At 41.4% G+C, this 14,534-nt stretch overlaps 1 protein-coding gene and 1 long non-coding RNA gene across 2 annotated transcripts in view; one reads left to right on the top strand and one right to left on the bottom strand.

The window, feature by feature from the left end:
• Positions 1-2,073: 2,073 nt before the first annotated feature.
• On the bottom strand, positions 2,074-14,511 carry DUT (deoxyuridine triphosphatase). Its single transcript, XM_072623268.1, has 7 exons — positions 14,172-14,511; positions 13,498-13,663; positions 11,112-11,203; positions 9,466-9,510; positions 3,149-3,223; positions 2,995-3,065; positions 2,074-2,195 (listed from the first exon to the last, which is right to left on the bottom strand). The coding sequence occupies exons 1-7, from the start codon at positions 14,242-14,244 to the stop codon at positions 2,139-2,141; spliced, it is 579 nt and encodes a 192-aa protein (XP_072479369.1). The 5' UTR covers positions 14,245-14,511; the 3' UTR covers positions 2,074-2,138.
• LOC140513522 (uncharacterized) overlaps positions 13,663-14,534 on the top strand; it is a 134,752-nt gene continuing 133,880 nt past the window's right edge. The window contains exon 1 of the long non-coding RNA XR_011970215.1: positions 13,663-13,770. This is a non-coding gene — a long non-coding RNA (uncharacterized lncRNA). The remainder of the gene's footprint in view (positions 13,771-14,534) is intronic.

Here is a 14,534-nt window from a genome sequence, read left to right on the forward strand (position 1 = left end):
ATATTTAGAGAAAAACACTTTTAAGACTTTAGATTAACCATGATTATAGAGGACTGAAGGTTTGGAATGCTGCCTCCCTCCTGAGACAGCTGATGAACTAGACGTGCAGAGACAGTTTTGGAAATTGCCAATGTGAAGATCTGTTGTGTTTAACTATATGTATTTGTTGCAAAGGTTTCCTTTTTGTTTGTTTGTGGGTTTTTTCCCCCAGGGGGAGGAGGCAGGGTAGATGATCATTAAATGAAAAAAAAGAAAATTCAAAGCTAGACTGCGCTTTGCTCGACCAAACCAAATATTTCAGTATTATCAATAATAAGGACAGGTCCAACAATATGGACTATCAAGATGGGTTCTGCTGCAGAATTTTGTTTGTGACAGGCTTCTGCTTCCCTATTCCTATTATCATCAAAAATAATCTCAATATGTGAGAAAGTTATTCTCCCCAAATTTTGTAGGGATGCGGGTTAGTTGTTATTCATATATTCTGAATTGCCTTTTTTCCAGTAGTAAAACCTGTGATTACTTCTGTTTTTTAGTATCTTCTTCCCTTCTTTCAGATGTCTTGAGAATCAACCCCCAGACACCCTCAAGGCTTTGCTATCTCTGTCTAGGACTTTCTTTGTTTCCTGGGTCTCATTTAGGTGCTCTCACTGTCTCTTCTTCTTTATGGAGAAGGGGAACTCTCATGCTAGAGATTAACCATGGTGGCCCCATTGTATTAATGGAGAAAACAGCTTGCTATAAAAATCTCGGTAGAATTTTTCCATTTCTGTTCATAGCTGCCCTTTTAGTCTCATCCTTAAATGTTCTTAGAATGATGTGGTTTGAGTGTCATAGTAAGTTTTCTGTGAAATCATTTTTAGTAGGCTATGAGTTTTCCAGAAAATGATCCTTAAGAAATATGTCTTATTTTAAAAATATAGTCTTCCCCCATTATCGATAACATAAAGCTCTCTATAAAACATACAGATAGCTACAGGAGAATGGTATCTTTATTTGGTTTTTATTCTAATCTATGCTATTATTATTCAAAACATGAGTTCTGAAAATCTTTGCTTTTCCTAGATAAAAAAATTCTATGTTGACTAAAATTGAGGCCATTATAAATGTTTAAGGGCTTCAAAATATGAACTAAAGTTCTCTCTCTAAACGTTAGAGAATTTAACAACTAAAGTTCTCTAAACTATGATCAACTTTAATTTGCCTGGAAACTTTAAAAATAATACACTACTTATACTTAGTCTTTAAAAAGAGGTCTTAAAAGTATGGTTACAGTTACCACTGAGTCACTAATAGCAAAGGTTGGCAACCTTATTCAGAGTATTTTATCTAACACTAACATTTACTTCTCACTTTGGACTAATTTCATCTGACTAATGTAATTAGAAAACAGATTTGTAGACAGAGGTCAAGCATTAAGTCTAAACGCAAATCTTAAAAGCTGAACAAAAAGAAAAGTCTGCTACATTGACCATTATCTATAAGAGTTTTCTCCTTTTCAACAGAAACACCCTCATGAGTCATCTGGTTGTATAATAAACAGATAAAAAAAGAGCATGATTTGAAATAAGGCAAGTAAAGAAAACCGTGATGAATACTTAGTTGAGCTACAGCAAATATCAATCTTTTATCTTTCAAACCAAGAGTTCCCTAACACAATTGTACAAAGAACACACAAAAACATTATAATGATGGAATGCTACTGTGCTGTAAGAAATGATGAGCTGGCTAGAGAAAAAATGGAAAGCCTTGCATGAAATAATGGAAAGTGAACTGAACAGGACCAAGAAAACACCGTGTACAGTAACAGCGATATGTTTGAAGAGTAACTGTGAACACTCAAGTTATTCTGAATAGTATAAATACTTAAATTAACTCTAAAGGACCTATGAAGGAAGATGCTCCCACCTCCAGAGAAAAAGCTGATAAACAGAAGTATGCATAGTACGGTTTTACATCTATTTATAAACCTGTGTCAAATAGTGGCCTTTTCTAGGGAGCGAGAAGGGGCAGGTGAAGACAGTTTGGAACTTAAAATGTTACCAAAAAAAGTTAAGTAAAAACAACACACCATAAGCAGAAATTCACTTTATTAACTGTTTTAGGGGGAAGCTGCTCTAACTACTCTTTATATAACATTAGTTGTGACCAGTTGAACCAAAACCTCCTGCTCCACGTTCAGTGTCATCTAAGCCCTAAAAGAGAAAAAAGTGTCAATTAGTAAATAATGTCAAAGTCTCTTTTTTCCCAGACTCCTAAATTTTAAGGTCTTTTTCCCCATAAATTGTCAGCCTATCTTTCTTAAGGGAGATGACAGAAAGTAAAGGGAAAAAATGGTAAAACACAGATGCATGATTCAGCCACAGTAAATAATAAGTATTTTCTAAAAGTTGATTCGACAGTACATTAGGGCTTTAATGAATTAGAGTCAAAAATTAGCTTCCAAGGAAAAATTAATATGATGCAAAGATCTCTTTATGGAGATTTAAAGAACTTCTTTTAAAGTTTATTGTAAAATCTGTGAATACAGAGCTAGAAAGGACCCTTGAAATCACTTTGTCCAAACCTCTCTCTGACCCCATTTTGCAGATGAGAAACCTGAGAGCCAGAGAGAAGTATCCTCAGAGTAGCGTAGGAAGCAAATCCAGGTCCTTTGGCTCAAACTCCAGCATTCTTTGCATTACTCCACACTGCCATTTTCTAGTAGGTTAAAGGGACAGACCTTCATTTTAGCACTCACTAAGTCTTAAAATTTTATTTCACTTCTAATTTGTCTGTTATCGTTAGGATTGTGAATCTAGTGGGAAATAATTTTGTTTGCTCTATAAAGACTTTTACACAGAACTACACTTCTCTGTTAAAAGAATCAAATGACTTACCATCTTCTTTAAAAAATAGCTAAATCTCCTACATCCTGCAGCATACTAATGAACAAACAGCTCACACTGACACTCTAGAACGACTCCCCCCAATGGTCCCATTATAATTACTTACTTGGACCTCTTCAAGTTCTGGATAAAAAACCCGCTCACAAATCAGCTGGGCGATCCGGTCACCCTTTTTCACTTTAAATATAAAGACGATATTATAAACGTAGTTCAGAGAAGCACGAGATCAGCAACTGTAAAAAACTACATTATTTGCTCACCTTCAAAGGTTTCTTTGCCAAAGTTAAAGAGTACAACACCAACATTTCCCCTGTAATCTTCATCTATGACACCAGCTGTAGGAAGGCACATTAAGTCAATGAGACACAAAGACTTTGGCAGTTATTGCCGCCTACCCTTCATTACCCATACAAAGTACAGCAGAAGTATGAAAAACTCTAGAGGCAGCCTAGTATAGGGGACTGAGTTCTGAACGCCAGAGGTCAGGAAACCTGGGTTAATATCTGGCCTCTGACACTCACCAGCTACAAGATTCGGGGCAAGTCGTTAAACCTTTCTACGTCTCAGGCTACTCCCTAAGATTTACCTACTAAATCATAGATAAGATCTGATCAGTGTTGGTGGGGACAGTTCTCTATGTTTAAGAAATCAGAGGACATAAAGATGATTCATGAATGGCTCTAAAATATTTCTATACTTAAAACAATTCAGTTTTTTCATTCAATTATGGAAATCAACCCTCTTCTACTTCCCACTGCTGAAAACAGATGGCATGACCTCTGAATAACACCATTCGCTAGCTTGAGCTGGGTTGCCCCCTCTTTCAATCTGGCTCTCGCTTTTCCTGAGGACTAAGAGGAAACCATGGGTTTTGGCTTCAAAGCCTTATAGCAGAGTTGAAGGTGTATTGTCTTCACCTGTGACACCCTCCCCCATTACTCCTTTTTAAACTTAGAATCCTTAAAGAAAGGTTCCATGTGTCCAGGCAGGCAAGAGCATTCCTAGATAGATGCTGAAGTTCAGAGTTAACTGAATATCTGCTACAAACTTACTACTGACTATTTTGGACGAGAACAATTCCTCATTTTAAATCTATAATTATATCAAACTCAGAAAATGGGGTAAGAAAAAAGAAAGAATGAGGACTACTCAGTATACTTTGGAGTACTCAGAAAATACTATGATTTTTCTACGAGATCACGGAAGAGTGATAAAATGGGAGTCCTGAAAGAATGCACTTTTAACTTTTCAGTAAGGTCACTGACAAAATCTGCCTTTCAAAACGTCCCTAGAGACTTCATTTAAGCAGTGTGTAATTACCTCAGAATTTTTCTAGTGAGGGACTGGCAGAGTAAACTATTTACATCAGCTGTTAAACACAGATATATTTCAACAAAATGGTAGACAAAAGTAGGCATAAAATTGGAATGTCTGGACCAAGTATTGCAGGAATTCTATTTCTAGAATGGATGATATAGAGAAGTTGTGGACTTTTCTCAATTTAATTATAACAAAAAATGGACCAGGTCACATAATGCTGAATCATGTTTTCTTTTCCCACATCCTGTTGAAGGAGGTTGATTTAATCCTTCACATCCTCGAAGAAAGTTATTCTATGAAAGGTGGGACCAGCTGTTCTCCATCTTAACTCTGAGGACCTAAGTAGAAATGGTTTTAGGATTAAAGAGGGATTTAGATTAGATTTAAGGAATAAATTATTCAGTGTTACATGCTGTTAAATACTGGAACAAATTAGTACAGAAGGTCATGGAATTTCTTTCCCTGGAGATTTTTTAGAGCAGAATCAGTATCTACCTGTCTCGAATGATTTAGGTAAAGCTAAGTAAGACTTGCCAAGCTGGTGGAGGCCTTTTCTAGTATGTTTAAAGTAGGTTTGCTTGGCTTACCAATATGATTGGATATCACTGTATTCTATTCTAGTGGTCAGCTGTTTACCCAGAAGAACTGAGACATGGTTCAGATGTTCTAACAGGTCTTCTTAAACTTTTCCCACTTGGGACCCCTTCAGCACTTCTTAAACTGTGGGTTGAGACAGTTTAAGAAGGGTTAAGGTATAAACTTGTGAAAAGCCATTAATGCGCTTGAAGATGTATTTTAAAAGCTAATAAAACTATGAACGAGAAAGGTTTAAAGACAATTGAAATACAAGAAAATAAAGGTCTTTACATGTACTTTGTTAACAAACATGAACTTGTACGTACAAATTTCAGAAATTCAGGGTTTGTTTTACATCTAACATAGAATAGATTATTCAAGAAAAACATTAGAACATAATTTCCTATGTAAGCACAAGGACATTTCTTCCTCTTCATGAAAAAGCAAAATGTGTCTTGAAGTTATCATTGGAAAAATCATGCATTGGAACTGGCAGACTGAATAACTGACTTCAGGCAAAAGTTTTACTGTGTCAAAGCTTTGGCATGTCATTTGTTGGAAACCTATTTTAGTCAAAACCATCCACACCTACCAGATGTGCATTCTGAACAGAATCCTGCATACTCAACTTTTTCCTCTGACCCTTATTTACAGCCTGGGATTCTAACAACATCCTTCTTAGGAAATAAAATGTTTTGCCAGCTATGATAAACCTGTGCCTACGGGACATTTTTAAGTTACAACAGATCCAAGAACACACCACAACTTTATGAACAACATATACCAATTATTGGGCTTGTTTTCCATTTCTTTTGGTTCAATACTTCTTGGGTCTGAGTTTTTTTTAAGCACAGAAAATACTGGTTATGAGAAAAACATTCAAATTTCAAAATAAATTTGTTTTCAAATAGAGAATATATCTAGGCCAGCCTTAAATTACAAGAACTATAACCATAACAAAATTTTTAAAAACCATGCCTGGAAAAACATTCTATAGATACAGCAGATCTTTAAACAGTAAGTCACATCAAAGAGCCCAGCATGGTACAGGGGGAGAGTGTGACAATACAAGTCTGAGGACATGGTCATGAGTTCCAGCTTCCTTACATGTGACTTTAGTGAAGTCACATGTTTCTGGGCCTCAGTCTTCTTACATAAAAAACAAGGTTAGACTGATGATCACTCATGTTCCTTCCAGATCTGAAAAGCTGTGCACTGAAGAGGCAGCAGAGATGCTGTTGGACCCAAGTACTGTCCCACACTACCACCTAGTGACATCGTGAGAGATGTTACTTTCTCAGCAAGGTTGAGCTATGCAAGGACAGAAGCCAGATACCAGGGAATATTTTGCAGACAGGACAGAGTGTCCTTCTGTACACTCTCAGGGCAGCTTGTGCAGAAGCACAGATGTGAGCGATGGGATGTCACGTACAAGCAGAATAAGCAAGCCAGTTTGGCTGCAAAGTGGTGTACAAAACAAATCAGTTTAAAAAGATAAGTTAAAACCAGATTGCGAAGGGCTTTAAATGACGGAAGAGTCTGTATTCTGTCCCAGAGCAAGAACGTTTATTAAGCACTCATGTTCAAAATGCTTTGGATACACCTAATAGGATGCTTCAGCTGCAAGTCAGATGGGAAGAAGCCCTGGTCCCCAGGGTAACAACGCTACAACAGATGGCAATGCATCTTCTTCCTTGTCATTTCCACTGATAAAATCATGTTTTTGATGTTGAACCATTTGACAGTGCCAGAAACTTTCTCTGGCCTGTAGCCCCTGCAGAAGCAGCTTCCTGGTCATGAGGGCTGATTCCTTAGATAACGGCTTCAGGGGCTGGACTGGATGCAGACTCAGTGGAATGTTGCCATTTCTGGGCCCCTTGGGCTCAGGATCCAGGAGCTGCCTCCAGATGAAGGGACGATGCACTGATGCACCTCAACAGGCACAAACCTCTTAGTCCTTCCTCGGGCTGCTTTACTGCTTCAGAGAGGCTTGCCTGCCCACGCTGTGGATGCCCTTCATTGGTATCTTATCCACAGGAATTGCTCCCTTGAATGATGGCTGTGGGGATTAAGCAGGAAGCAGGACCTCTGGCCAGGTGGGCACTGTGACATGCAGGACTTTTGGGTACGGTACTGTAAAATGTTGTATTTGATATTTGGTTGTACTGATCTGTTTCACACCAAATGTTTAACAAAACATTTAAATAAAGGAGTAAGATTATCAGCAAGGTGGCCTTAAGGAAATAAAGCCATGCAAAATTTAAATCTAAAAAAAATTAAAAATCACCCTCAGAAGCCAGAAGTCTAATCATGGTTAAAGGCTAAATAAACAGCCATGAGATTTCCAAACTGCAGCCCAAATTATGCCAGAGCATGTTGGTGTTTTTCTTGTTTGACTACACATGTCTGTTATAAGGGAGAGTCTCCTTTTGAGGTAGGGGAAAGCATGTAAAAAAAGATCATCAGATCTTTGATAGGGGAGGGATCAAACAGAGCAATTCTGCCCCAGGCTTGGTAAATTTTATTTGAAAAAAAAAAAATATCAGTCTCAGTTCCTTTTTCTTGTTCTTTGTGCACTCCAATATTTGTGTTGCTGACTGTTAAGTTTATGCTAAAAAATAGATTTTGGGGAAGTGAAGCAGAGGGGAAAGGATAGGAGAGAACGGTCAGATAAATTCCACATTTCTGGGTCAGGGAAGTACTACAACATCCTTGTCAATTATAAGATCAAGATATGGTCAACTGGGTGCACAGCTGAGGTGAACGGAAGGTATGTAGATCATGAGACATGATGCTGATGTACTGAGCCAGGGCACTTGAGGGGACATCAGTGCGTACAATGCAGTTCTCTAAGAGAAGGGGTTGAGTGTGAGCCTCATATGAAATCTTATACAACCTGATTTAGAGTGGAGAAACTTGAACCAAGAGAATATACACAATGATCACAGTAACGCAAATGAAGACATTAAAAGTCATCAGATTAATTTAATATTCAGTTTTGGTTCCTGAGGATAAAACCACTCTTCCCTAGTACAAATTACAAATGGGCTCTACTTCTGACTCTTTGGACTTTCCTACCGTGCCACAGCAGCTTTCTGTCAGGGAAGAAAACCCTGCAGCCCCTTCCTCTGATTGGTCAATTCTTTGGAAGGAAAATGGCCAGGCTGGCAATATCTTCATTCTTCTGTGGGCTCTATTTGACTTTCCAGATTGCCCCCTGCTAGGGAACCTTCTCCTTCCTCCTTACGTCTCATAATCTGTTCAGCTTCCTTTTAAAATCGTCTTTCCCGTTAGAATGTAAAAAACCAAGTAGGAGAACTTACATTCTTCTCCTGTTAGAATGTAAGTTCCTCTACTTGGTTTTTATTCCTAGCATTTAGGACAGACAGTGCATGGCACATGGTAAATGCTTGCTATTCTGTAAAAAGCAAGACCAAAGTTTAGTAGAGACGAAGCCCAGGAGTGAGGAAATCTGGATTCAAGTCCCCCCTGTACCACACACTGGTGATGCGGTTCCAGGAAACCCCTTGGTGTCCAGACATCTATGACTGTTAGGTGGCAGAGCAGGTGCTGGATCTCTATTGGTCACGGAAGTCTTCCCCATGAGCTTCCCACAATGATGTCACCACAGTCTGGTCAAAAACAGAAGGCATTCAGAGAGTGCAGAGCCGTGGGGAAAGCTCTCTGCAGACCTTTCTGGGCTCCTTCTATTACTCTTCCCAAGTAGCGCCCTCTTCATGAGGGCCTTCATCAAGGGGAAGGTATTTCTTGTCCATTCCTTATGCAACACATTTTCAAACTCATAGCCAGCCCAGCCATTCCCTTATGTAGATGTCTGTTTTTAAGTGACACCCAGAATCAAACGTAATACCCAAAGTAAGTGGACTAACCTGTTAGGTCATTAGATTTGGGTTAAATGTATTTGCTTCTGTGTACAGTATTTCCTCCAATAGAATGTAAGATCTCTGAGGGACAGATTGTTTCACTTTTTTTTTTTTTGCCCCTAGTGCCTAGTACACAGGTGTTGTTAAGAAATCCTTGCTGGTTTATAGACATATGAACAGTTCTTGATATAGCTTTATAAGAGAATATGAACATTTATTATTTTGAGAATATGCATCTTTTTGAGTCTATGTATTTACTTACATTATTTCTGAGGTTTTCAAAGTAAGAATGCAATGACTGTCATCTTTTATTTCTTTCCCTCCCTCAGAACCTTAACTACACTGACCCAGAGAAATAGATCTCTCCAGAAAGGGTTTTTGGTAGTTTCTTCTTTTCTTATTTTGTTTTGTTTTCTTTCTTTGTTTTGTGAGCAGTTGATGTAATAGCCAAAGCTGGTTTCTCCCAATAACATAAGGTGAAAACATCAATCATCACTTTGAAAATCATTTCCAGACTGGCTCAGAAATTCCTACACAGGCAACTTCACCTACTAGTGAAATATTTTGGTTTTTTTTATGGTAAGACTAAACAGTACATAAAAACGTGAATTATTGTTGTCCATTCCTTTAATAGGAGGTTACTAAATTTGGGTGGCATGGTAATGAATTATAATGCACAAAACAACAACTCATTTTATTTTCTAATAGGATTCAAACCGTAAGCTACCATTTTTCCACTTCTTTGGGAAATTTTTTTTTTTTACAAACAAGATTTAAATAAAAATTAAACATCTTACCTCCCACATCTATGAAATGTTTTGCAGCCAAGCCAGAACGTGGAGCTTAACCAAAAAAAGAGAGAGGAAATATATTGAAAGTTTTGACACAATCTAGCCTTACTTGTAAATCTTGCCACTTCTGATTCAACTTTATTTCCTATATTTTTTAAATCTAGAGTAAATTTAATTTCACAGTAATAATATGAAGTCAATTTGTATTCATTATGTTCACTAAGACTGGAAAAGTAGACATTTAGAAAAATTTACAAGGAATGAAACCTGGCTAACCTAAAATTCATTTAACCAAGATGACAATTTTCTTAAGAGTTCTAGGTGATTTGAGATTTCACCATCCAATTAATAATCACAAGTAATGCATATAGATTGCATATAAAACAAATTTCCTGTAAAATTTGAATCCATTTATTTAAACCATTACATTAAAAGAATTAATACTGTGCTCTTCATTTTCCTTCTTTTTACTGGAGTACACCTGCTTCTTTTGAGAGTTCTAAGGTCATCCACTCAAGGAGAGAAGCGGTCGTTCTCTCCTATTATTTTGTCGAGTCAGCTGTTTTTTTTATCACGTGCGTGTACTTGGTGGGATACAAGGCCCAAGTGATTTTACTTTGAGAGGTGAGCTCTCTCTTTCCAGTAGTTCTTGATTTTCACCATTAAGGACTATTTGACCTTCTCTCCACCTGAATAAGTTTTGCTATCACCTCTTCTAAAATGGTATAGCTATTGAGAGAAAAGTTAAAGATGAAGAGATATTTTCTAGAATTTATAATAGCTTTTGGAAGTGTTATTTCTGAGGTTGTTTTCAAATACAATCTTATTGGAAAAAGATGCTCCTTGCATTATACCATGGAGACAGGTATACTCAAGCCCTGCCACTTGAGGCAGAAAGAAAATACTTATTCTGAAAAACTCTAATATTCTAAAATATTACAGAAATCACCAGAAGTGAACCAGGGAATTTTAATTGTTAAAAGTGAGAATTCTAGGGAGAGCAAAAACACTGAATCATCTGGGATTTTATTAACCAGTTAATGTCTTGAATTAGGTTTATGAATCAGAGAAGCCAATCAGCATAGGTTATATATTCCTGCATTCACTTTGGTAAAGCTCTTTTCTTGGTGACATTAAGATTACCAGGGTCATCTCTTCTATGACATCAAAAGATTTTTAGAAGACTTTTCCATGACTTCTTCTATACACTGCAAAGATTAATATTCTAATATTTGCAATTATTCCAATTGTTAATGAAGTTGCATATTTAGTCTAGTTAACAGTATGTTTCCTAACCTGTTGAATATAGCAAAGAGGTGGGAATATAATGCAATAGTGAAATTCTGCTCCCTCTACATGTATAGTGTGATTTTCTAGCTTCAACCACTCTAGCATTTCCCAGGGAATATACTAGCAATGACTGGCAAAAGTGCCTCACCCTATTTCCACACTAAAAGCAAAGGACAAAGGGAGATGTGAAAGATACCAGGCTACCAGAAACTTGTAAATAGGTTGCATTTGCTATCTTACCTAATCTATCCTTCATGTTGAATAGTATGCATAATCATATGATAAAGTGAAAATGAAGAATAAGATCTTATTTATTTCAAACACAAAGCTAAGGTAAGCTATTATGCCACCTAATCACTTACCAACTCTACCATAACACCCAGGAGGGAGAGAGATCTGAATGTCTGTCTTCACAATGGCTTTCTCCATGGCTGGTATTGTATAATCATAGGCACTATAGAAATTACCAAGCAACAAAAAGTTAATTATAAAATAGATTTTTGCAATTTAAATTTTCTACGGACAAAGTATTTGGTTCATCAGAAACAATTTAAGTTGAACAATGGATTTTCTCATTAGTTCTTATACCAACTTAGATCTTTATATTTATTCTTCAAAATAAATGCTCAAATCATTGATTTTCCAATTTATTTACAAAAAATTCCCATGAAGCCTAAAGGTAGGTATAACAATGTGTCCTAGTCCTTTGGCTGATGTAGTTTGAGATGACTTAATTCTACAACATACTATGTACTAGGAAGGTGATGGTACATGAAGGTCTAGAGAACAGATTAGAGAGTGAAAGGCACCTTATTTCACTGTAATGCAAATAAAGGGAAGAAAGATGGGGACAGGCTGAGAAAGGGAGGAATCAAGAAAGATGAGACAAGAGAAGAGAATAGGAAAAAGGGCTAAAGCTTTGTTGTGCTTAGACTGACCCTAACAGCAGGCCAGGGAGTAAACCACCTTGGGCTCACTAGTGTGTATTATAGCCTGGACAGGTAGACTGCTACAGTGGGTGCCTACCCTCTGGGACCTCAGGCAAATCACTTCACAGCTTTCTTTGCTCAGCTATTAAAAGGGGATTACACTAAGATTCATTTCCCTAAACTCCGAGATTTACAGGTTTCCCCCCACCCCTTTTCTTTTCTGAAGAACACTACAAGGCTTGTCAAGGATTCCAATTCTATACCTCCATCTGTACTAAAGCCAACTAAGAACCTGCCCTGAGGGCCTACCTTGGTGTCTCACCTGGCCACAGTTCTTGTGGACTAAAGCCAAACTCCAGCAAATCCTCCAAAGCTGGGGCTATGGTTTTGGTCAGGTGTTATCTGAGGGTAAGTCTAGCTAATTCTGGGGATCTGGCTACAAAGTGATGAAAGATTCTGGCAGCAACTCTGAAAGACATCCCCATAAAGAGGGTGAAGTAGGAAGGCCTGTTCCAGGCTCTATAACTGACTGTTCTATGCCATCTTCCAAATGAAAGCACTCATGAGTGGTTAATTCTGGATCTCCGATTTTAGCCTTTCCTTTGACTGGGTTTAACTACAAAGAATCTAAGTTTTAGCATTCTTTGGAAAAAAAAAACAACTTTTGCCACAGGTCATTTTAGGAGTACTTACCATTCATCTACGGCATCAAGAACACCTCTCTTGCCTCAGTATCTCAGACACTCTTTTTCCATTCAATTCAATAAATGTTTATTAAGTGCTGCCAGTCTAAGGTACAGTGAAAACAAATCAGACTGCCTGCCTTCAAACACTCGCTGGCCTACCAGAGAAGGGACAGGTACACAAACAAGACTCACGGAAGATAAAATGTGAGAAAGTGAAGAAACTGCTCTCGGAAAATTAAAGGGCTGCCTGAAAAGGCTGTGGAAAGGTGGGGTAAAGCAGGTGGGCCTGACTCAGAGGCGGGGATGAGGACTGCCAAAGAGCACGGAAAAAAGGTCAAATTCAGAGGACGGCTTTACCGGGGCATTTTAACGGGTCTGCAAAGGCAAGCGGGAAAGGGCTGCCTGGCTGCGGAGGCGGTGCCAGGTCTGAGTGGCACGGCGGGCTGCGTCTCAGCGCTCAGCCAGGGCATCCTCCCGGAGGCCCAGCCCCGGCCCAAGCGGGCGTTCTCTGGGGGCTCCGAAGCAGGCTGGAGAGGCCTGGGGGCGCGCGTGTGTATACAATGTATACACGCGGATATACAATGTACACTTGTGTCTGTACAATGTATACTTGTGGATATACAATGTATACGTGTAAGACGAGGGTGGCCGAGGCTGGGGCGCTCCAGGACCCACGCCACATAAACCCCCCATCTCCATCACACGACCCACAGACACGGCAGTGGGGGGAGGGAAAGAAGGCCACGATGCCCCCCCACAAGGACAGACAATAATTGTAAATCGCCTGGCACCGAGCCCGACACGTGACACGTCCTACAGCCGCTATGATTACTTATTAATAACGTTATACAGGCTGTCCCAGACTCTCACTGCGGCGGTCAGCTGACAGCTGAATCACCCCAAGGTATTAAATATTAAACTGGAAGCTTTCAGGGCTTAAAAGGCACCGAGACTTTGGGGACACCGCCCCTCCCCAGCAGGCGGGAAACCTCAACCCACAACTGGCGCGAACCTGAAGCCCAGGGCAAGGGCCAGGGAGGGCTCCCCACGTGGGACGGGGGTAGGGAGAGGACAGCACGCGGGGCCCTGCAGACGCGTGGCCGGCCGCGGGGTCCCTCCCGGGGCTCCCCTACCTGTACAGGTCGTAGCCCGCGGCCCGCGCAGACCCCTTGGAGGGGGCCGTGGCGTGCTCCGAGAGGCGGGAGAAGCGGAGGCGCACGGGGCTGTCCTCGGGCTGCGCGGCCCGGGCCCGCTTGCTGGGGGACGCGGCGGCCGGGGTGGCTTGGGTGCAGGGCATGGCTGCGGAGAGAGGACCCAGACACGCGCCGGGGGCTCAATGAATCTCGGCTCCTCCCCCCACACTCGAATTTTCCCGCGCCCGACCCGGACTAGCCCATCCCGGCCAGGTGAAAGGGGGGACGGGATTTCACGTTTGGGGTGAGGGGGAGCGCGGCGCCCCGGGGGGCCTGTGCGATGCCCGTCTTAAGGCCCTTCTGCTCCCCAGGGGCCAGTCCCGTGCGGGAGACCTCTGGGGTTGGGCGCCCATTCCCAATCTCAGGTCATTCTCTCCCTCCCCACCCAACCCCTCGCAGACCGAGAGGAGTGGTCGCGCCCGGTAGCGGGGCAGCCAGGGACCCCAGGGGTCGCGCCGCGGAGGGTGACGGGGGTGAGGAGAGCGGGGAGGCCTGGGGCCTGCCGGGCACTGTCCGCGGGAGGCTCTCCGGGAGGCCCTCTCCGAGGGGCGGATAGGTCACAGCCGCCACACCCTAGGGGTTCCCCCTCCCCCGCCACTGCTCCCCATCTTTACTAGCTTTCCCGCCTCCCAGCCCGGAGTAGCCGAGGGAATGGTGGAAGAGGCGCCGGAGCTCCCGGAGCAGCATGGCACACCTAGGCCGTTACTGAGGGGGCGGGGAAAGGGCGTGGGCAGCACGAGGCCATCGCCGTGGGGGAGCGGCCGGCTGTAGGGCCGGCCATCTGGGTGGGGCGGTGGTCTCACCGGAGGTGATGACCCAGACCCAGGGGAAAGGAAGCCCCGAGCGAGGCACCCGACTTAGTCCGGAATGGAGCACTTTTGTCCGCCGGCAGCCACCGTACGCTGCCCGGAATACTCCGCAGAGCTCGCCCCCAACGTCGGAACGGACCCCTCCCCCCACCGAGATCCGGCCTAGCG

Source organism: Notamacropus eugenii, chromosome 7 (genome assembly GCF_028372415.1).
Source record: "Notamacropus eugenii isolate mMacEug1 chromosome 7, mMacEug1.pri_v2, whole genome shotgun sequence".
NCBI lineage: Eukaryota > Metazoa > Chordata > Mammalia > Diprotodontia > Macropodidae > Notamacropus > Notamacropus eugenii.

Excerpts from the sequence above, each read along its gene's own strand:
- DUT (XM_072623268.1), bottom strand. The coding sequence starts at position 14,244 with ATGCTGCTCCGGGAGCTCCGGCGCCTCTTCCACCATTCCCTCGGCTAC. Across the intron at positions 11,204-13,497 it reads GCGGGCTACGACCTGTACAG|TGCCTATGATTATACAATAC; the intron begins GTAGGGGAGCCC and ends TAATTTCTATAG. Across the intron at positions 3,224-9,465 it reads ACATTTCATAGATGTGGGAG|CTGGTGTCATAGATGAAGAT; the intron begins GTAAGATGTTTA and ends GCCTTCCTACAG.